The 23,356-nt window shown below is 37.6% G+C and overlaps 1 protein-coding gene across 5 annotated transcripts in view; it reads left to right on the forward strand.

The window, feature by feature from the left end:
• The window catches only part of ct (homeobox protein, cut), a 185,857-nt gene that overhangs the window by 4,938 nt on the left and 157,563 nt on the right, over positions 1-23,356 (forward strand). For 4 of the 5 annotated variants that reach the window (XM_074092587.1, XM_074092588.1, XM_074092592.1 and 1 more), the window contains exon 2: positions 15,499-15,723. In XM_074092587.1, the coding sequence (XP_073948688.1) occupies positions 15,604-15,723 (120 nt within the window). In that variant the 5' untranslated portion in view covers positions 15,499-15,603. Of the gene's footprint in view, positions 1-15,498; positions 15,724-23,356 lie in introns of those variants that run through there. The other variant, XM_074092591.1, reaches the window with a different exon arrangement.

Genomic DNA, 23,356 nt, shown 5'->3' on the forward strand with positions numbered 1-23,356 from the left:
GCCATAAAGCTTTATATGGATAAAAAAAAAGTTTGCACAATACCTCCAATATTGTTGTTGTGTTACAACAGTTTTCCTAAGAAATCTCGGTAACAGACCGGATTGATTTTAGACCTTTATTGAGAACGCTGCCGTAACGGCTGCAGGAAGACTTAGAAAATTTTCGTAAGTAGGTAGGTACTTATAATTTTTGCAAGGACAGCTTTTAATATCTCTAGATGTTTCTATTACCTATTATGTTTTTAAAAAATCACTGAAAATAATAATTACAAATCAAATTTAAAAAAAAAGTTTTTCAAAAAAATTTTTGCGAGCATCACAAAAAAGCCCGGAAATCACTCAATTCCATTCCTAACCCTAGTTATATTTTTTGTAATTCTCTGTATTCTCTTTTTAATACAAAATAAAAAAAACAACAACACGCACGTTTACCTTAACACTTGTATGTTGCATGATATTCCAACAATAACTGTTCATACCAAGCACTCACCACAGGAGTAGGCACGCGCGCTTTGCACTCTATTTTTGTCCAAACAAACGTCATGTTCCGCATTTGCGTGACAGTTTTGTTTTGGTATGCGTTACCAAACGTAATTTTTGTCTGTGTTTAAAAAATGTAAAATGTCCTATTCGTATGCTGTAGTAATTAGGTACTTAATTTGGAAATGTTTAATTATTAACAAAAATATGAAATGTAATTTTAACCAACTAGTTAACTAGTTTTAAAAATTATGAGACTATATACGTGACAATAATTATAATGATCATTATGGTAATCATAAAAAAAATATTACTTGACCTTAATTTAAATGTAATTATACTCGACTTCAAGAATTAAAATGAAGAGCGATTGACCTCTATCTCACTTGACAATAACTACAGGGGGGCTACTACGAAATTCGATAGTAGAAGTTCGTATCGTACCGTCCCTCTCACTCTCGTATTAAATAATATTAGTGTCAGCGGAACGGCAAGATACGAACTTCGAATTTTGAGTAGTACAGGGCCAGATGAGGCCAACGACGATGTCACGAACAAATAATAATAATAAAACCATTAATTTCAAGCTACACGCCCCATACAATAAACACCTACGAGTACATTATAGTTTATGAAAACACAATATTTAAAACTAATTAGGTGACAAACGCTTAGACAACATCATCCCAGCCTATATAGTATACGTCCCACTGCTGGGCACAGACCTCCTCCCAGAATGAGATGGCTTGGGCCGTAGTTCTCAATTGAATTGCTTCGCAGGTTGCACATTCCCTCACGATGTTTTCCTTCACCGTAAAGCTCGTGGTACATTTCAAATGTAATTTCACACATGAATTTCGTAAAACTCAGAGGTGCGGGCTGGGGTTCGAACCCCCGATCCTCTGCTTGAGAGACCATAGGTCAAACCACTTGGCAACCACGGCTTTTTTTCACACAGACAACATACAACGCATAAACAGATCGCAGATTTTTTTAATGATTATAATCAGTAATAAGTTAATGCAAGTTGTGATGTATGTGGGAGCTTCATTGACTAAATCTACGATTTGTATGCCTTGCGGCGCAACATAGAGCAACATTTTTTTTTAACACCCCATGTACTGTAATTACCTGTGTTGAACAAATAAATGAATTTGTATATTTGTATAAATACACAGACACCTCCGGTTGTAAGTGTTCTCTTTGTAATTACCTTTTTGCTATTAGGCGTTAAGTTATGTTAGAAATTTACCGTTAATCGATACAAGATTAATAGCACCCGTGAGATTGGTAGAAATAGTTAAATTTTTGTGGCGCATTGTTGTTTGTGTGGGAAAAATGTGGGTTATGTGTTACCGATACCACTCCGAATGATTGAAGACAGACAATAGGATATTAGTGTGTAGGTATTTGATGGTATATGTCGCAAAAACCCCATCATCATCATCATCATGTCAGCCGAAAGACGTCCACTGCTGGACATAGGCCTCCCCCAAGGCTCTCCACTCAGACCGGTCTTGTGCTTTCCGCAACCACCGCGATCCCGCGATCTTAACCAAGTCGTCGCTCCATCTTGTTGGAAAACCCATTACTTGAAAATAAAAAGAAATTTAGCGTTAAAATCCATGCGTTTAAAGTTTAATTTCACATGGCAAATTTGATCTTGAATGAACTTGAATTGATATTAAATTTGGTATAAGCAAGGAACAAAATTAACTGAAAATATTGATTTTAATTTGGTGCCATATATCTATCATAACTATCGCGGGCAAATATTTGTATAATAATCATACGAATGTTTGTACGAGTCTTGGATGTTTTTATGTATGTATATAATGTAGCTTTATATATCTATTCGTTGTCTCTAGTACCCAGAGTGTGATCTTTGCTTATTTTGGGGCTAAGCCAATTGAAGTAATTTGTTCCAAGATATTATCTATTCCTTTAAACGAGCAATTCTTGTATTATATAATCAGAATCTCGGAAATGGCTGCAACGATTTCAATGAAATATGGTATTTGGGGGTTTTCAGGGATAAAAAATCAATCTAGCTTAGTCTTATCTCTGGGAAAACGCTTCTTATCGAGTTTTAGCCCGAGCGAAGCTCGGTCGCCCAGGTACTTATTATACGTCCACCAACGAGATGGAAGGATGACCTGGTTAAAGTCGCGGGTTCACGGTGGATGCAGGCTTCCAACCGAGGCAACTGGAGGTCTGTGGGGGAGGCCTATGTCCAACAGTGGACGTGCTACGGCCGAGATGATGATGATGATGATGAAACTATCACCTTTACTTACAAAAAACCTTTTTTTTTCGGAACCCTATTACTGAAACTCCACTGTCTGTCTGTTTGTCCGTCCGTCTGTCACAGGGCTATAACAACAAATACTAAAAACAGAATAAAATAAATATGGGGGGGGGCTCCCATACAACAAACGTGATTGTGTTGCCGTTTCTTGTTTGATATTAATTAATAACGGCCACAGGTAGACGCTTGAAATATTCACAGAATCTCCCCTACAACAAACTTGTTTTTTTTTGCCGTTTTTTTGCAAATGTCTAATGTTCTATAGATAATGGTACGGAACCCTTTGTACGCGAGTCCGACTTGCACTTAACCGGTTATTAGTATTTAAAATTGCAATTTGTACGAGAAACTTTTTTGTACGCGAGACCGACTCCCACTTGACCAATTTTCTAATCACTTCCAGTAAAAGAGTCCATTTGAATGCTATGTTGGTATTTGGAATAGGTATATCTCAGATAAGATGTGATCAACATCCGCTAGTACATGATGCTTACACGCGCAGGCGTCGAATTGCAAACCTCTTTAGATATAAGTTTTAGACCAGATGGCCTAGTGGTTAGAGAACCTGACTACGAAGCTTGAGGTCCCGGGTTCGATTCCCGTGTCGGGGCAAATATTTGTATGAAAAATACGAATGTTTGTTCTCGGGTCTTGGGTGTTTATGTATTTAAGTATGTATCTATCTATATAATTATATTTATCCGTTGCTTAGTACCCATAACACAAGCTTAGCTAAGCTTACTTTGGGACTAGGTCAATTGGTGTGAACTGTCCCGTGATATATATATTATAAGTACAAACGAAACATTTGAATACACCGTAGAAAGTTCTCACAACAGTCAGAGGAGCTAGTACGAAATTTGAAAATCGAAGTTCCTATCGTACCGTCCTTTTCACTCCCGTATTAAATAGCACCAGCGAGAGCGGGACGGCAAGATACGAAGTTCGAATTTTGCACTTCGTTGTAGGAATAGGTGAAGTGGAGAGTAACTCCAATTATTTGATTGAAGCGCTTCGCTACATCTTTCATAATGCGGACTGTTATGGATTAGAATTTGCTTTGCTGGGCACAGGCCTCCTCACAGTATGAGAGAGCTTGCGCCAGAGTTCCAGTTAGAGTTAGTTTCAAATCAATCTGATCATAACTACCGTAAAAGCCAGGTTTGACTTTTCACCTCTCAAGCTCAAGAGAGGATCGTGGGTTCAAATCCCGGTTCGCACCTCTGAGTTTTTCGAAATTCATGTGCGATATTACATTTGAAATTTACCACGAGCTTTGATGGTGAAGGAAAAATCGTGAGGAAACCTGCACACACCTGCGAAGCAATTCAATGGTGGGTGTGAAGTTCCCTATCCGCACTGGGCCCGCGTGGGAACTACGGCCCAAGCCCCCTCATTCTGTGAGGAGGCCTGTGCCCAGCAGTGGGACGTATAAAGGCTGGGATGGGATGGATCACAACTACATCTCAATTTTTGCAAGTTTCAAAGGTAAAAAGATGAATCAACAAATGGTTTTTTTTTTATACGATTGGATGGCAAACGAGCAAGTGGGTCTCCAAGAGATCACCACCGCCCATAAACATCTGCAACACCAGGGGTAAGGCGTAAGATGGGATGGGATGGGATGGGAGCAGTGCTTGCATTGTTGTGTTTCGGCGAGGAGAGTAAGACAGCCGGTGAAATTACTGGCACGTGAGGTATCCCATCTTAGGCCTCTAGGTTGGCAATGCGTCTGCAATACCCCTGGTGTTGCATATGTTTATGGGCGGTGGTGATCTCTTACCATCAGGAGACCCACTTGCTCGTTTTCCATCCAGTCGAATAAAAAAGATAAAGAGGTCCTCGAATGGAGACCACGGACGGGAAAACGTAGTGTAGGGCGTCCTGAGGCACGGTGGACCTTAGAGGATTGCTGGCGGCGGATGAATGCGAGGGGCTGAAGACAGAGTGTTGTGGCGCGCCATGGAAGAGGCCTATGTCCAGCAGTGGACTGCTGTAGGCTGATGATGATGATGATAATAAGAAGAGACCGCGAAAAAGTCACTTTGAAAGACCAGTTTCAGTACTTTAGGTTCAATTAGGTTGTACGTTGTCTGTCTGTATATAAGCTAGTCATGTGTCTTTTGAAATTATGTTATTAATTGACAGCGTAATTCCAAAGCGTATCATATTTAGTCTCGTGTTTTACCGATACTTTGTTTATAATCAAAATGCCTATCAAATTCTAAGAAAATATCAAATACGCTATCTAGCAATAAAAATAATAAAATAGTATCGCATTACTCTGTTTATCGCACTAAATTGAGTCTTCGGCATATTTTCTCACGGTGGGTGCGAGCGATATTGTGCCGTATTGCATTGTGTTAGAAGTTATTATTGGGGTCAGTTGGAGCTTCTAGCGGATTTTTGTGGTGCAAGGTACAGGATTGAGCGGAGTAGGTTTGCAATGATTTAGTACAAGTTTTTGAAGATGATTCTAAGTAAGTGGGCATGGGCATCACAGCTTATGAAATGAATTAGTTTTTGCTTTAGATATGGTAAAATTGGTCTTATAAATAGTACTAATGTGCTATGACATGTCTATATATAGCACGATACATTGGCATGCAAACATTATCTTATCTAAAAAGGACTTATTCAGCTGAAACGAATGAAATATGTACATTGTTTATGTTTAAGCCAAGGTTAAATACTGTTCATTTAAAAATTTAATTTAGTTTTAGTTTCAGTGTTTGTTATGGATATTTACAACACTAGATTATAAATCGGTTGCAGGCTTGTGAGTTTAGATTGCTCTTATGCTAGTAATTTTATTAGTTGTGATTAGGTACAGCAGCGCAGGCACTGCTGCTTTATGGTGATTTGAGAGTAAGTAACGTTCTAAGGTGCGACAAAATATTGAATGGAAAATTTCGATGACATCTTTAACAATATTCATTCAGTCAAAGTAACATAAACATTACTAAAATACTATAAAACAATTTTAAGTCTTTGTGCTTGTAAAATCACGTACAACAGTTATAATATTATCTTACGTGGGAGTGGGACGAGAGAACTTGTTTCAATTTTCAATTATATTTACCTCAAAAGGGACCTTTCGACTTAAGTTAACAAAAATAAAGAAAATCATTAACGCAAAAGTAAATCTTATGAAAAACAATTTTTTGCTCGCTCGAAATTCCAAAACCCTCAGCACGCGAGTGCCGTCATCAGCTCATCCCTTGCGCCAGCCCGGTGTATAACATTGCGAACTTGACAATACTTGACGCATTGAATCGATTGGCGGTGTCGCGTTACCACTGGTCGCCGCTCACGTGTGGTGTCCGGTCGCCACCACGATAACAGGCGGATGAGAGGGCTATTGTTGGTACCATCAGCCAAATTAGTGGTCTATCAACTTTTAAACAAGTCGCTATCAAATGAATATGCCACTAAAGTCGAACTTCCAAGTTGACAGACGGGCCAATCAACTATTTTACCGACACTTTGGGCGTCTCCTGCGTTAAATGATATTAAATGATATTGTAACGCATTCCTGAGAGGAAGGGCTACGAAATAGCCCGAAACATGTCGAGCTAAACTCGGTTTAAGACGTGAGTTATCCGTTATAATAACATTTAATATGAGTGAGTCTCACGGTAGTTTCATGTTCAAAGTTCCTATCAAATGAATATGTCGCTAAAGTTAAACTTTCAAGTTGACAGACACGTCTATTGGCATTATTGTTTTATGACAAGCAAAAGATTATCAGCTTTAGGGTGGTAGACCACGTATTTGGCTGATGGTACATACGTAAGCCCTGGAAGGGTAAAATACCTACAAATAATAACCCTCCTTTGGGCAGTCGGCTAAAACATGTTTACTATGTATTTTAATTACAACAAACTGCCTAACTCTACGTACTATCTCCCATGTGTATATCCATCGTAACTATAACTCATAACGCCGAGATAATCGAATACAATAATAATCGATTCTCAGTACCCATAAGCTTTTTAAAAACAATGGTCATTGATCACACGTTTGGGCCACATGTGCGTGTAGACAGAGACAGCGCTACACGCCAAAGGGGGATGGCTATATATTCTTTTTTTTTTAGCTGCAGCACCGATTTTGCCACATGTTCTGAGTCTATAAAATCGGATCGTAAGCGTCGGGTTTTTCGGTAAAGGATTAAAACTAAACATATAAAAAAATGTGACTGACTCATCAATGTCCTGCCCAAATCCTTAGATCTACATACACTTTCGACGACCGGCCAAGTGGTTAGTGAACCTGACTGCGAAGCTTTAGGGCCCGGGTTCGATTCCCGGCCGGGGCAGATATTTGTATGCATAATACGAATGTTTGTTCTCGGGTCTTGGGTGTTTAATATGTATTTAAGTATGTATTAATCTATATAAGTATGTTTATCCGTTGCCATCCGTAGTACAAGCTTTGCTTAGTTTGGGAGTAGGTCAATTGGTGTCAAATGTCCCATGATATTTATTATTATTATTATTACTTATAGGAAGACAGAATTCTGTAATTCTGTAAAGAAGTCTTGATAGTCAATAGAAGGAACGAAACGGATATTTTTAATTCCGGGATGAGATTGAGTAGAAATTTCGTAAAATATTTTCTGAATATCGCTATGATACTCAAGATAATCATCACCATCATCATCCCAGCCTATATACGTCCCACTGCTGGGCACAGGCCTCCTCTCAGAACAAGAGGCTCAAGATAATATTTAGCTATTATTTATCTAAAGGTAAGTTTAAAGTTTCAGCGGTTCAAGGTTGTACGTTGCTTAGTATGTCTGTCAGTCAATGTCACTGTGTTACAGGTTGAATTGTCTGTCTATCCGTTTAAATGAAAATTCAGGAATCTCCCTTAATTTTGATGGGAATCCCCAAAAATTAGGTACATCTCTAAATCTCATACGCTGCATATAGAGTCGTGAAATTTGGCACTGATGTTTCTAATGCTACGTCAATCATTTGTTAATTTCAGACTAATTTAGATCCTTATGTTTTAGTAACAAAACATACTTAGAATTTATTGTACAAATAAAATAAAGGCTAATTTATTGAATCAGGCGTTACTTTGCGGAGGTCCATATCAATGAACTAAAAGAATTTCTTTGGTCACCCGCGACCTTGCTAAGCTTATGCAAGATATGCGTGTTCATGCAGTTCCTCCACCTCCACACTGTAAGAACACACAAATAATACAAACCCATCTATCACCACCACCACACTGCACTGACGCCAGATGTTAGACTGATAGCATGGTCAGCATGGTGTTCGGTTGTGTTCTTGTGTTGCTCTGAAGATGAGCTCTGGTTGAGTTCAAAACGCGTCGTTTAGTTCATTAAATAAATACTATCATGTAATTTTTGGAAATTTTCACGGTAATCCAATTAAATCACGGAATGATTTACGCGTGCAAATCCGAGGGTAAACACTTCTTTTATATATGTAAGATGAGCATAGTATATATATTGACAAAGTGAATGGCAACCGCTTGTCTTATTCGGAATTTAGTTATAATTATATACAAGCCATTGCGGTGCGTGTAAAGACATCAATAACTATTTCGAGTAATAAGTATAGAATAAAACATAATATACAGCTTTTGGCACTGTTTCAAGATAATTGAAGTCATTGGCATACCGTTGCATCGCTGTTTCAAAGTTCTATGTTTAATTCATACAACAATTAGAATTAGATGTTATTTTGTAGAGGACAAGGTTTATTTTTGGATGCAAATAAATGTGACATAGGCCATTAAGTTAAGTATTCAATGGACTACCTGGAAATATTAGTACTGTTTTTTAGGGTTTAACTAAAGCCGTAGTCCGTAGTAGCATAGTAGTTTGACCTATGGCCTCTCAAAAAGAGGGTCGTGGGTTCAAACCCCGGCTCGCCTCTAAGTTTTTCGAAATTCATCTGCGAAATAACATTTGAAATTCACGAGCTTTAAGGTGAATGAAAACATCATGAGGACACCTGCACACCTGTGAAGCAATCCAATGGTGTGTGTGAGTTTCCAATTCGCAATCATGAATCTAAAATGCGTTCATTTGTAGCATAAACTCAGTCTGATTTGGGATCATAAAGTGAAAAAAAAAGTACCCTGTGTCACATTTTCCAATGTGTCACACGTTCCACTGTGTCACGATTCGAAATCGTGCCGGTCCACAGACTAAATATATCAAACATCGCAGATCATTACGAAGCGTCACCTGCCCGCCTGTGTATCAAAACCGACAGCCCGTGCGTTTTGATATATTGTTCTATTTTTGTAATGAAATACTGTTCGATATTGACGTACAATGTTGCAAGCGACTTCAAACGCTGTCATATACAGCAATAATCAAGCAAACTATGATGTTTTTGATGAACTACAAAGAATTTGCTCACCCACGACCTTATGATAGCTATCATGCAACAATTATAAGAACACACACAAATCACACAAACCCAACTGTCACCACTAGCACACTATACTGACGCGTTACGAACTCAACCAGAGTACATCTTCAGAGCAACACAACTTCACCATGCTAACAGTTGTGAGAATTACTTTGCTTTGGTGAGCAAGGTATTTCTTTGTAGTTCATTGATAATGGAACTCCGCAAAGTAACGCCTGATTCGATAAATTATTTAAAAAGGTTTTTGTACGGAATGATTTATTTATTTTCGTCAAACTTCTTCGTATTTAGAAATTTGGTGCTTAGTGCGATATCAAAATGCTTTATTTATAAAATCGCTTTCGTAGCTGGCTTATATAAACCTTTTTAATTTTAATGTCATCCTCTTTCCTATTTGGCCAGTAACATTAGAACAAGCCCGTTGAAATTTCAAATAGCCTGGTCTTAATTTAAAAATTCGTTGCTCATTTAAATCGACATGTGTACAGAAATAAGTCGCGAGGGGAGTCTTACAGATTGAGGTTTGATGTTATTCTGATTTTAATAGACGGTTGTCTCATCTTGTAGCATAAATAGAAAAATGTTCTGAATATGCCTAATCGATAATTTTTGACAGTTACGCGAGATAGCGAGCAAATAATACGCATATGCTCTATCAAAGTCAAAAACTTGTTTTTTATTGATAAAAAAACTTTTTTGATCACAAAAAGACGTTTATGAATCATGTTTTTTAGCATTTTCTAACCTAATATGTTTCGATTTTATCTTCCGTCATATTTGAAAAAGGAATGCGTATTAATTTAAAACTGGAACGTTCGCAGCTAGTGATGTGATGTTATTAAATTACAATCGATTACGATTGTTTTATTACGAACGTATTTTAAATGCATTTTTTTTATCCAAAAAATTATAATGACACGATTGCCATACAACTTTCTACTTATTGTTTACCAAACGCCATTTCAACGTTTCGACACGTTCGTAAACTGTTCTAAATCACGTCACAACCCCAAAAAACCCGTGCGACGTCATATTTCGTTTTCTTCCCCTCCGATTGGATCGGAAACGCCGTAAGTGTCATACACGTCTTGTTTAATAAAGGGTAAGATGTTGGATTTTTTGTTTATGGCGGATTCATGGGGTTGAAGTTAATAATAAAACGTAAGAGAAAAAATGGTACCTTTGGTTGCACTTTTTGAGAATTCTTTTCGTCTTGGAGGCATTTTTATTTATCAGGAATTTTATGTCCGAATTCAACCATTTTAGAACAGTTCAGCTTGGGTGTCGATTGAATAATCAGTGGCTACAGATGCAAAGCCTTTGCTTGCAAAGAGACTATCTATCTATCATTTTTTTATTTAGAAATGCACTTTTAACTTCGTCTATTAATATTTAAAAATCAATAACTCAAAATTCGACTCTAAAGAAGTTAATTTTTGTTTATGTCATCTTATTTTTTTTATCCATTAGAACGGTTTTAAGACATCAATGAACCCCACATTCTTAACAGCTACCGATCATAAACAAACTTTTTTCCCCCTTTTTTTCTCCCTTCTCAAGACATAATTATGTCATCTGACTGTTTTAAGCCGCAGATGATTATAAATCGTCTAATTATTATCCCCTAGAGTGTTTCTTGATGTATTTACGAGTGTATTAAGCATGTGTCACTAGCTACTGTGTTTTTCATTACAACTTCTCAATACTGTTTTGACATCTAAAATAAGGTGAACGCATTAACCTTTTCTGGGTTGGCAATACGAGTTATTATGTTTTTCTTTATTTTGTGGGTATAAGTGGCCGTATTTATTTATTATCTACGAAAATTTTGCGATGAATTCAATTTAGGACAACAGGATTAATGTCACTGTGTTAACAATAGATGGCGCCAGAGAACTTGGAAAGAGCAAACTTTTTCTTGCATGCAACATAGTCACGCCGCAACCAATTGGTAAACAACAAAACAAACCAAATTCCACCCAAACACCACGCCTTACGGCTCGTGTTTACTATCTCCAAGCGCAATGAATGAACACGCATGAAATAAAAAGCTACGGCTTAATACTGGCCACACCTGCCTTTTAATAAAGTAAAAACAAACACGCGATGTATCGAATGGTATCGATAATCGCTCGTAATCGGTTAGTGTCGTGATGCGCGCACGTTAAAAGTGTCATTCGATTGTTATAAGAATATTGAAATCGTCAATTCCGTTAAACTGACGTTTATTGCTCGCTTCGATCATACGCTTTAGGGTTGCGAAAGTTGAAAGGTCATCGGTTTCGAAAGAATTGTAAGAATAAAAACATCCCACGCAGTTTTCTGGACGTTATGGTTATGAAAAAGGTAAAGTAAAAGATTTCATATTAAAAAACAAAAATAATCCTATCCATGTCGAACTGTATTAATTCTCTATAAAGTATGCTTCTATTGCTTCCACTTGTTTTACCATTAAACATAAATATCCGAGACCTTCGCTCAAAATAATCAAGCAAATTAAAAAACCTCGCAAAAACTCAGACGTTTTTTACTGACGTGTTACCTTCACATGCAAATCAATAGGACATTCGACAAAGCACTTAGCACACGTTCAAAAACCACTCGCGCAGAAACAAAGCGAACAAAACCGACGTTATCCATCAATTAAAGAACAGGGAATATCAAAGGGCACAAACGAAGAACCGCAACAGATTTCCGAACGAACAAAACGAATGACTAATATCGGACAAAGTGCAAAGTTGTCGATAACGCATCTATGGCAACAAAAGAAAAATCAGACGATTCGAAAAAGGAACGCGACGGTTGAGTTATGAATTCGTATTTGAAATTTTCCGACTCTTGCTACATTTTAGCGATCATGATTGTGTATAAATAATTAGTTTTGAAGCCATAAAAAGAACTAAAAGGCATCGATTGGGAGGAAACTAGCAAAGTTTCTGTCACGAACGTTCCAATGCACGATAGATTTTACTGTTAGTATTGACTGTATCGCGCAAATTTGGACGGCCGATTCTCAAATCGAATCCCGTTCGGTAATAATCTTTAAGCCGTTGTTATAAGGGCTTTAAATGTCGTTATTAAATGCAAAGTTATGTTTGTTTTACGTTTTCTTCGGTGTGTTTAAAAAGTTTCGCCGTGTGAGGGTACGGTGGGGTTTCGTTATATTTATTATGGTGATAAAATTGTTTGCGGCCGTGTTCTTTCAGTTATTGTCGAGCACCTGTCTTCGAATTTTACTGTTTAGCATTTATCGATAAAACGAATCAATAAATCAAAATTATTATCTAATCGTTAGTGTTGTAAAAGTCAATTGAAGTTGGCTGGTTTTGTGAGATTCTGAGCCAAGTCGTTTACCGAATGTCCCGCCGTTAAGTTAGCTATGTAAAACAATGACAGTTTTGAATGCTTAAAATTAATAGGGGTAAAGTCTAAGTGAGCCACTCGACACGACAAATTTACAATTCTAATACACTTGTGATTCGGCACGATTTATTTTGGCCGAATTTTATTTCGCCGAAAAATAAAGTTGTTAAGGGGGACTCGGCTAATAGAGGTCGGCTCACGCGACCGCTTCCGTAGATCTATCGATAAGCGGTATTGACAACGCTCGAACAATGACACCCTTAAAACTATCGCCGTTGAGTTTAAAGTTCTCCGGTTACAGCAGCGGCAAAAGGTACGCGTTCGATTTTCAAGTCGCCCCTTATCTTGAATTTTCGGTAATTTATGAAGTCGTTTTTTTTTTAATTTAGAACATAAAATTCTTTGATCGATTGAGCGCGTAAAACTAGCAGGTACCTACCAAGTTTTAGTGACTGGCTGAAAATAATCAGCTCGATTAAAAAAATGTGACTTGTCTGTACCTATTTAAAAAAAAAAACTAACGATGCTGGAGTCAATGCACTAATACCTACGTGCCGCCCTTATCGCCCCTAATGAATATTAACTAATATCAAACTGTTATGTTGACTGGCTTGAAGTGGGTGTTTCTGTCTGTATGACTCATGGACCTCAAGGATTTTCAGGTATTTCGGGGGAAATCAAATTAACCTCCACACTTTAAACACAATCTTGAGATTGTTATTTAAGACGTGAATGTTTTACTTTCAAAACTAAAAAAAAATACTTTTTAGGGTTCCATAATCGAAGATGAAGGGTGACAAACGGAGCCCTATCAATGTCGCTTCACTTTCCGTCTGTCTGTCTGTCTGTCTGTCATAGGGCTATATCTCAAGAACCGTAATAGATAGACAGTCTCTCTGCGGTTGTACCTTATATGATGAACATAAGAAGAGGTAGTCAGTTTAATTTATTTTTGGTGTATAGGTAACTCTTTAGTATTTTTTTGTCTCTGACTGAACTGATTCCACGTTGCGCAAGCTCGACTCGCACTTGGCCGATTTTTAAACTAACTTTCAAATTCAGATGTTTTAAAAATAGTAAAATAATCATTTATATAAATTCACTTAGCTTTAAGGTAAGTCTGGCCAGTCGTAAAAATCGCCCGTCTTCAAAATCCAACTGTAAACTGCAATCCGACTTTCATAAAAACACTGGGCGTTCAATCATTCCAAATCCAAACTCGTAATTAAAACCAAACTAGCCTACCGATTAATGAATCGATGGCGAGAATCGATTGCGTTCCGTGCGGCCGTGTAATCCTGTTTGCATATCGCCGCACGAAAGTCCCGCACTTATCATGTTTATTGATTGACACGCCAGTAATTCACAGGTACAACCCTAGCCGCCGCCTTAGAGGTGCAGGGGACAGGAGAAGTGCGATTTTAGGATATCCATCTGAATAAAGTTACAAGTAGGTATGGCGGAAGGTCCGTGCCGCGCAAAATGCGCACAAATAGGATAATAAATAAATAGGATAAATAGGATAAGAGAAAATAGGATGGACCCATCTCTTCCCATGGGTATCGTAAACGGCGACTAACAGTGACGGTATCTCTAATATTGGTTACACAAAATAACAGGAACTTTCATGAAAGACCTTAAATATTTGTGACCAATTTTCTATAAACTGATAATATATTTTAAACACATGCTCCGCGGCCGTCTAAATTTTTGTGTCAATATGGCTTAAGTCTATTTTTTTAATGATACTAGCAATCAAGTACGATGGAATAGATAATAATAAAAGTGTTGTTCTGATCCTGGTGGAATTAACCGCGCAGATGTCAGTAAAATTCCACGTAAACACATCACTGTAAATCGAACGAACAAAACACAATGACTTGATAACATAGATAATAACAGCATCTCATGTAAAGTACTCAGCACACTATCCCCCGCTTATCGCTCCCGCTCCCTCCTGTACCTCGGGCAGCAGTTTCAAATTTACAAGTCGCGGTTTACGGCTCTTTGTTTAGGTGGCGATAAGTTAGTTTTTAGGTGTTTCGGCTACATGCGACTGTTGTACGCGAATAATCACTCGTATCACCGATGCCTATCGCAATCACGATTCTTGACCCTAGTTTGGAATAGTTTAGTGTCAGTTGGTATTGATTTGAATGTAGGCGTGTACGTTGACGATATGGTGCATATTCGTAGATAAAGGTCGACTGAGTAATTACCATTTACGCGGATTGGCTTGGCTGGTAGACAGGTCGCTAGATTTTGATAAAGATAAACTTCTAAATATTGCAGTGATTAAAATTGTTCAACAGAATTACTTAGAGGAAACTTTTTAAAAGCAATCGACAACAATAACGCGGAATACAGTACTTCGTTGTTTTTCCTTTTTGCACAATCAAGAGTATAAACAAACAAACAACTAGACATCATCCATGGGATGTAGACAGTACTAGCGTGTACGAGATTGAACTTTATTACAACACCACTTTAATTCCACTTTCAAACAATTACTTCGACAGTGTTGCTATTTCTCTCGCTTAACAAAAGTTCTAATGAGTCTTTATGGGTTTCAAGGCAACATGCCGTTACCCTAACGCAAAAGGCGTACACCGCCATCTATCGGCGGGTAACTATATACAAGCGTCATGATATCGTCAAGGTAGAGATGTCGAGAGATTGAGATTTATTACATCTGTAGAAAAGATTTTTCAATTGTACAGCGAAATACAGAAGCCTGACCTTATGGTAGCACATTAAGTCTGAATACAATCGAAACAAAAAACGGAATCACACGCGAAAACGGAATCAATCGTTGCCGTCGATTTTTCACGAAGCTGTCAATCCGAGCATAACCAAATTAGTTCCGACACGAACAAGTGCCTTGTCCTGACACAATAGCATCGATACAAGCCCCTTTCTCTTTTTCAGGGGTGCACAATAAGAAACGAACAAAGGGCACGCGATATCGATTGCCGTTTCGCTAGCGAATCGATTGCAATGTGCCGGACGTTGGGGTGATCCGTGGTCGTCCGGATGCACCCGACAGGCGCCGCGAGCCTGCCTGCGCCTGAGGCGGAGGTGCAAGCTATGCACTCCATGGACTGGCTCTTCAAGAAGGAGAGGATATATCTACTCGCGCAGTTCTGGCAACAGGTAACTGTCTAGAACTTTAGCAATTGTCTAAACTCATCATCATCGTCGTATAAGCCGTAGGACGTCCACTGTTGGACATAGACCTCCTCCATAGAACTCCAGTTGCTTCAGTTGGAAGCGGTCTGCATCCACCGTGAACCCGCGGCTTTAACCAGGTCATCCGTCCATCTCGTTGTCGTTTAGATAATAAAGTATGGCTGGTTGGCGCTGCGTAGAGATGTAGCTTCACTGTGCATCCTCTATCGCATAACGGGGAGTGCTCCGAGGACTTATTCGGGTTGATTCCTGCCGCAATCGTTTAACATCAGGCGATCCATTTGCTCGTTTGACCCCATTACCATAAAAAAAGTAAAGAGAAAATATTTGACTATGTTATTATGTGTAATGATCAAACCCAAAAACTGTTCTATCACCCATGAAAAGCTGTATATCTGTGAGTAACATAAGCTTCCACTAACGAGATGGACGGTTGACCTGGTTAAAGCCGCGAGTTCACGGTGGTTGCAGGACTCCTCCCACCGAATCAACTGGAGGTCTATGGGGAAGGACTACGTCCAACAGTGTTACTGGCTATGGCTGATATGACGGGGATGATGATGATGCCAGTTTTCTATAAACTGATATGTTTTAAACACATGCTCAGGAGTCATCTAAGCCGTAGGGCTGGTATGATGATAATGATGAACAGGCTTTGTTTTATCTCGGGAACGTGGTGACTGCATGGGACACAGAATGAGAAACAGCTAAGTATGTATCTAGTTGTCTTTATTGATTTGAAGAGAGTTAAGTTGAGTAAAAGTGAGATTGATGTTGATATAAATAAATCGTTCACCCCTTTTTTATTGTTATCTTGATGTACCGCGTATATAAGATAAAGTCTATCCAGGTCAGTCCCACAATTATATTCGCTAATCTTAACACAAAGAGAAAGAGAGCAAAATAGAGAGTAAGATAACATGACAAATTATTGACACAACGGCAATGCATCTGCATGTCTTTTTATTTACTGACCAATGATAGACCTTTATCGCATTGATGGTAAAAATTGCAGATCGGGTTAAAGATGTAGCCTGGTTCAGTCTATTCGATCTGATCTTCGTCTAAGCAGAGACATGAAATCACTAATATCATAAATGTTCAACAAAAAACTTCTAGCAAGCGTTAGACAGGTCAAATATTAATGTTAATAAAGAATCTAATCTTTAAATTTAAAACTTGTAATTTCAAAAATCATGGCTAAGATGTTCGTTTTTCGCAAACTGCCTAAAATTCAATAGAATACCTATATTCATCATCATCATCCCAGCCTATATACGTCCCACTGCTGGGCACAGGCCTCCTCTCAAAACAAGAGGGCTTGGGCCATAGTTCCCACGCGGGCCCAGCGCGGATTGGGAACTTCGCACGAACCATTGAATCGCTTCGCAGGTTTGTGCAGGTTTCCTCACGATGTTTTCCTTCACCGCAAAGCTCGTGGTAAATTTCAAATGTAATTCTGCACATGAATTTCGAAAAACTCAGAGGTGCGAGCCGGGGTTCGAACCCACGACCCTCTGCTTGAGAGGCGATAGGTCAAACCACTAGGCCACCACGAGTTCCCGAATACCTATATTGTTTTCATTCAAATAAGTTTGACAATAGCCAAAAAAAAAGTTACTGCACTTCGCAATCTGCTAGAGTTGTTCGTTTGTAAGAAACGTAACAAGAGCTATTGACATCCAAGGTTATCTGGACCTAAGAGTTCGCATAATAACAACACAGTTCATGTATAAATAAAATGGTAATCATTTAAAAGGGCTCACAGAAAAGTTTGCCTCGTATTCGAAGACTTTTTTACTTAACTTCATCGACCTAGTTAATCTAAACTTTATTCCGTTTAATCAAATAGGTTTGAGTAGAGTACAGTACAGCCGTTCAATCACACCACTAATAGCAGGGTCACCAATTACAGACCAAATACTATCGACTATCAAGAGATACAAAATCAATTTAGCAATTCCACATTACCCGCAATTAACCTCGCCCCTAGAAATTACCGATACCACCTCAATTATATCTATTGTTTAACTAACTATTGTTTCGTATGCTAATATCTGATCGACGTCAACGTTACATATTAACATGGAGGGTTCGCTTTGTTTAGAAGTGCGAGATGATTTCGAATTTCGAAAATTCGAGAGGCTCCTTAATAGATATTGGCCAGTGCGAAATGAAATATTTTTTTAAATAAAACTTCCTATTCGTTAAAAAAAGTGTTTATTTTTAAAGTTGCGCTATAGTGGCATGTAAGAGATATGTCGTAAGTGCAATTTGCATCGCGTCTACGTTCGTCAAATGTGTAGGTGTGTCTATCTCCTGTTTGTTCTACACAATTATCATGAGGTTTTGTCCTACTATTGTTCAGTATGTTAATATCAGTTCTAATCGCCGGCGTTACGACAGTATTCAATTGAGATCTGTATCTGCTTAATACTGTATTATCTACAAATGCAACAGGAAATTGCAGAATACAAAAGGATGTAGGATTTTTAATTTATTTATCGATTTTAACTTGAGCACAAGGAGCTCTAGTGGTTTTTTCCAAAAAATAATATAAATGTCCAAATTTTAAATTAAAGTTAAAAACCTTTCCATACTAATAGTTATACAAATTGGTATGTTCGAAGTGTACGTCATGAAAAGGGTCACTCCATTTTGAATCAAAAAATCCTTTAAAGGAGCGTTCAACCAAACCATTTTACACCAACTTAATATTTTGAAGACATCTTGGTTTCTGTCAAACGGTGTGTAATTAAAAAAGTAATATTCCATACAGAACCGTACGACAGATAAAAAATGTTGTAAACAACTTTTTGTCACAATTAGCAGCACAATAGACGACATTATCGAGCTCTAATGACTGGTGATCTATGACAGTCGACACTGATGCTGTCAGTGTCGCAGTGTCAGAGGATAATTGCACGCAAGACGCAAATTCAATCTTGTATCGATTAGCATTGATTATTTTAGCGCTAAATGATGTCGTGTTTGCATGGTTGTTTACTATGCAGGAAACTAATACTTAGTATCAAACAAATTCAAGATAATCGACTGGTAACCTTGCGCAACAGCTGTTTTTCACGTGATTTGTGATTTTGGCCACTTTGCCACGATTATTTGGAACATTTAATCATTTATCGGAATCAAATATGTAGATGCTATCACCAGAAGCGCTATTGGTAACTCTGCAAGACACATACAAGCTATTACAGGCCACAAAAAAAAAGTTGCAGAAATTAAATATTTTTACGCAAAATGGGCATGCGATTGGCTACAATCACGTCTAGTAATACGTAAAGTTGTGATCTATGGTAGAGCAGGCTTCTCTAGTAGATGCTTTATAAGTCAGAACAACAAATATCAAAGTTAAATTAAGATAAACAAAGCTTTCTATCCACAACAACAATACTCATTACAATGTCTCAGCGAAAAACAAAACACGGCCGCAATACACCGCCAACGTCAAATTCTAAATTCAAACATATTCGCCGATATTACCCGAGTAAAATATGAACAATAGGGATTAAAATTGCCATGCGGAATAAATATTCATCCAAGGAGCCCGATGCGTCCACAGATACTGCATGAATGCGCGCCGATAGTATTGTGTACTGGCCAGTAAGAACTTTGATTAAAAAGGTAATTCAGAATTCAAATTTACATACGCCGTGCCACGAATTGGACTTATCGAAGAGCTAATTTTTATAAAGCTTGCCATGTACCTACGTAAAGAAAAACGAGAGGTAATAGGTTTAGCTACAGAATTAAAAAAAAACCCTAATTGTGAAAAATGCGAATCGAAATAGTAGGTTATACTTTTTCACCTCTAAGACGCCAAAAGAAAACCCAATTGGTCTTCACTACGTAATCATTCATCTACCACACCACAGTGTTGTATCTTGTAAACCGTACTGGATAAGTGCCGCAGAGTGTGTCTAACATATCTACATTATAACATATGTAAGTTAAAAATAATAATGTAGAAATAATTGATTTATTTGGCGTTTTTGCTCGAGCTTTATGATGACAATTGCATGAAGGCACAGAACTTTATCTGAAAGAATTTAATTTGCTAACATCGTTCAGCACTGCTTTCTTATTGATGGATCTTTTTTCCTTGCACCGCTCCGCTTTCTCGTACATCTCTAGTGAATGGACAGCTTGAATATGTTTATGAAACCAATTAATGAAATATTGAATTATTAATTTATTGAATCAGGCGTTACTTTGCGGAGGTCCATATCAATGAACTAAAAGAATTTCCTTGCAAACCCGCGACCTTAAGGTTAAGGAAATTCTTTTAGTTCATTTATTGAATTATTCACAAAAAAAAATCAATTCATTCATTCATAAAGAAAAGAGAACAAATTATACTGCCAATACAAATAATAATAATATGCCAAGCCAGCTACGCGCCGACGTTTAAAGTTATACAGCCGTAATTGTACGTCTACGAATCAATTAAATTTTCAATTACCGTATTCAATCATCCTTATTAAACCGATGTGACAGTAAAACTTTATATAGTTTTCTATCAAAACCAATAGCTATAAATGGACCATTAGCCACCCATCTCGAGGCACGTTTAAAACTATACTTAACAACCGCTGAGGGCTTTTCAAAGGAACCTCTTAATAAAACTAACAATTATCAACTATAAAAACGGGCCAATAGCCGAGAATGGCAAGCTTTATAGTTCGTAAAATCGAACAGGAATCGACAGATGACTCTGAAATTATCTGAATACCGAACACAATTATGAAATTGAATTTTGAATTTCGAACGTCGTTTACCTTGAAATCGAAGAGTGGCTTGAAAAAAATAGAACATTCCACTAACAATTTGAAATTCATGCGTATTTTTACGGCATCTCGCTCTGGAGTATTTAACCAAAAACGCAATTAGAATGTGATCGGCGATTGCCCACATTTCCCTAAGCCCTGGAATGCGATCGGTTCCCACAACCTTGACGTCACGAAGAATGTGTCCCGGTTCGGGCAAAAAACTGCAAGCTTTCCCATGCCGTGTCAATTCGGGATAGACACAAGGTCGTTTTTTTTAAAGTTTATAGCAATTTTACAAGTCTACTGGTGCCAGTACTACATTGTTGCAAATACATATCTACAATTAATGGCAAATTTAAAAACCGTATGCACTGTATGCATGAGATATTATAAGGCATGAGGCAACCAAACAGATGAATGATCTATGCACTGCCTACTCTGGAATTAATTTGCAAAATACATTTTTTATACATACTTAGTTAAATTATTAATCTATTGAACCACTGAATTTCGAAAAACCGTTCATGCGTCACTGTGAAATGGTAATACCACGGGTGCAACTTATTTATTATTTATACGAATAGGTATTTCTTTAAGAATATTCCGCCTGTAATTATCTTATTAGAGAGCAAAAAGTAAGACAGCGGTGGCCAAATGAATGATCTATGCACTGCCTACTCTGGAATTAATTTCCTTTGCAAAAAGTTTAATATATTTTTTTTTCTTTTAGGATATTTAGTTAAGATTATTGGTTCTATTGAACCAACTGAGGCGTGAGCGATCCACCATGGAACCTTTTCACAGGAAGTCTTATAGCGTCATCGCATTCTCTGACAAGGAAAATCGTGGTAATACTTACGGGTGCAACTTATTTATTATTTTTACGAATAGGTATGTTTCTTTTAGAATATTCCGCCTGTAATTATCTTATTAGAGAGCAAAAAGTGCAAGACAGCGCCGTGGCCGTAAATGAGGAATTTTACCGCACAAACGAGACCCACAAAAACTCTCAGTCTGTATTTAAAAATCGATTGCAACCAAAAAATTGTCACTGACAAATGATTCGAACGCCTTGCGGTCGAAATTACGAATTCAAATCTTCGAATTTCGAACAAAAACCGCCATTAGGTTTTTTCGGCTGTCGATTTTCGGGGCTAATCGTGTTTTTTGTCGATACGCCCGTTAATCGATGCTCACTAATTCGATTTGCGCCCCTCCTACCGGCGAGGTAGGCGTAACCTATCGATCGTCTAGTCGGATCGTTGCTCAAATCGATTCCGTATTCGATACGGATTTTGGAGCGTACCTAAATTTTTTATTTCAACTCCAAATTTGTTACATTTACGGGTATTTCGTGAAACCATATAAAAATAAAAACTGAGACATGGATGCACAGAAAAACCAGAAAATGAGACCAGCGCTGGGAATCGAACCCAGGTTGCTATAACCCCTGCACCGCCGCTGGACAGGAATAGACTCGAATCTTTCCTATGTTTACATATATCGATTGCTTATTTCACTACGCTACTTATGCAGCAGATTAGCGACATCTATGTTCTTCTTCTTCATCTAGAGGACCTGGGTTCGATTCCCACCCCTGGCACTCTTTTCTGGTTTTGTCTGTGCAGCACACTGTCTCATTTCTGTATTTTCGGTACAAGAAAAAGTTTATTAAGAATATTATAATTTTAAAAACATGCTTGTTAAACTAGATTCCAATAGTTCTTGGTTTATTTATTTTATCGCCTAATTACCCACTCTGCTCAGAGATAACAATTAAAATTAATTGTTTCTTAAACACAATTTTCTTTACAAAAAAAAATGGAAAATGATACCTATCTAATAAAGTTAGTGGTCGTTTCTGAGTTAGGTAAGTCAGTAATTGTTTTCACATCCCATCTAGGGTTTAAGTCGTGAGTAGATAATCCGGTTAAAGTTAAACCTTGTAGTTAAATTAAAGTTCAAGTATACCGCTTGCCCGAGCGTGTCGTTACGGTTTAACGTAATTGACGCTTAACGATAATCGACTCGAAACAATCGATTATGGTTTTTTATTTGAGTTGATGAGCTAGTTTTTTGATAGATGTTGGTTCGATGGTGGTTTTACGATTAAATCGATTATTATTTCTTTGAGTGCTTTGTTTAATTTGATGTGTCAGTAGTGTAGAATTGAACAAATTAAATTACTTAATAAATTATGATTTCTTATTATCATTAAAATGAATATTATACCTCAATTCTGTCGAGAAACACTCCGGCTTGTTAACAGCGAATAGCAAGCTTTATTGGTATTAGAAACAAAAGACAATCACACGGCATTCATTTTAAATTTTAAAAATCGAATGTTTTGTTTTCGAATACTTTCAAAACGAAACCCTATGTTTTCAAATCTCAAGCAATTTTGTTCCTTTCTAACCAAATTTTGCACAAGAGAGAAAGGAATGTAATACACTGCACGCGACTGAGATTATGCTAACGCTTTGCAATATCTGCAGTCGGATATTTTAATAATATTTAATTAGTTATGTGCAATCAGGGTTTTAATTAAGGAATAAAAGTGAGACCGCTGCGATTTCGCAAGCTTACTGAATATTAACACACAGTTCAACCGGATGATACGATAATTGCGTCGTTAATCCGCTGATTGATTTTATAAATGCACAGGTCGTAGATTAATAGATACGGAAAACGCTTAGCATTTTTATTTCAAACGGGTATTTCTATCTTGTAACCCTTTTTATTTGTGGCTAATAGTTGATCGTATCAAAAATATCGCTACATACAGCTAAAGTTTTCTCTAAATAGAAGAG

The sequence above is a fragment of the Choristoneura fumiferana genome, chromosome 9 (assembly GCF_025370935.1).
Source record: "Choristoneura fumiferana chromosome 9, NRCan_CFum_1, whole genome shotgun sequence".
NCBI classification, from domain to species: domain Eukaryota; kingdom Metazoa; phylum Arthropoda; class Insecta; order Lepidoptera; family Tortricidae; genus Choristoneura; species Choristoneura fumiferana.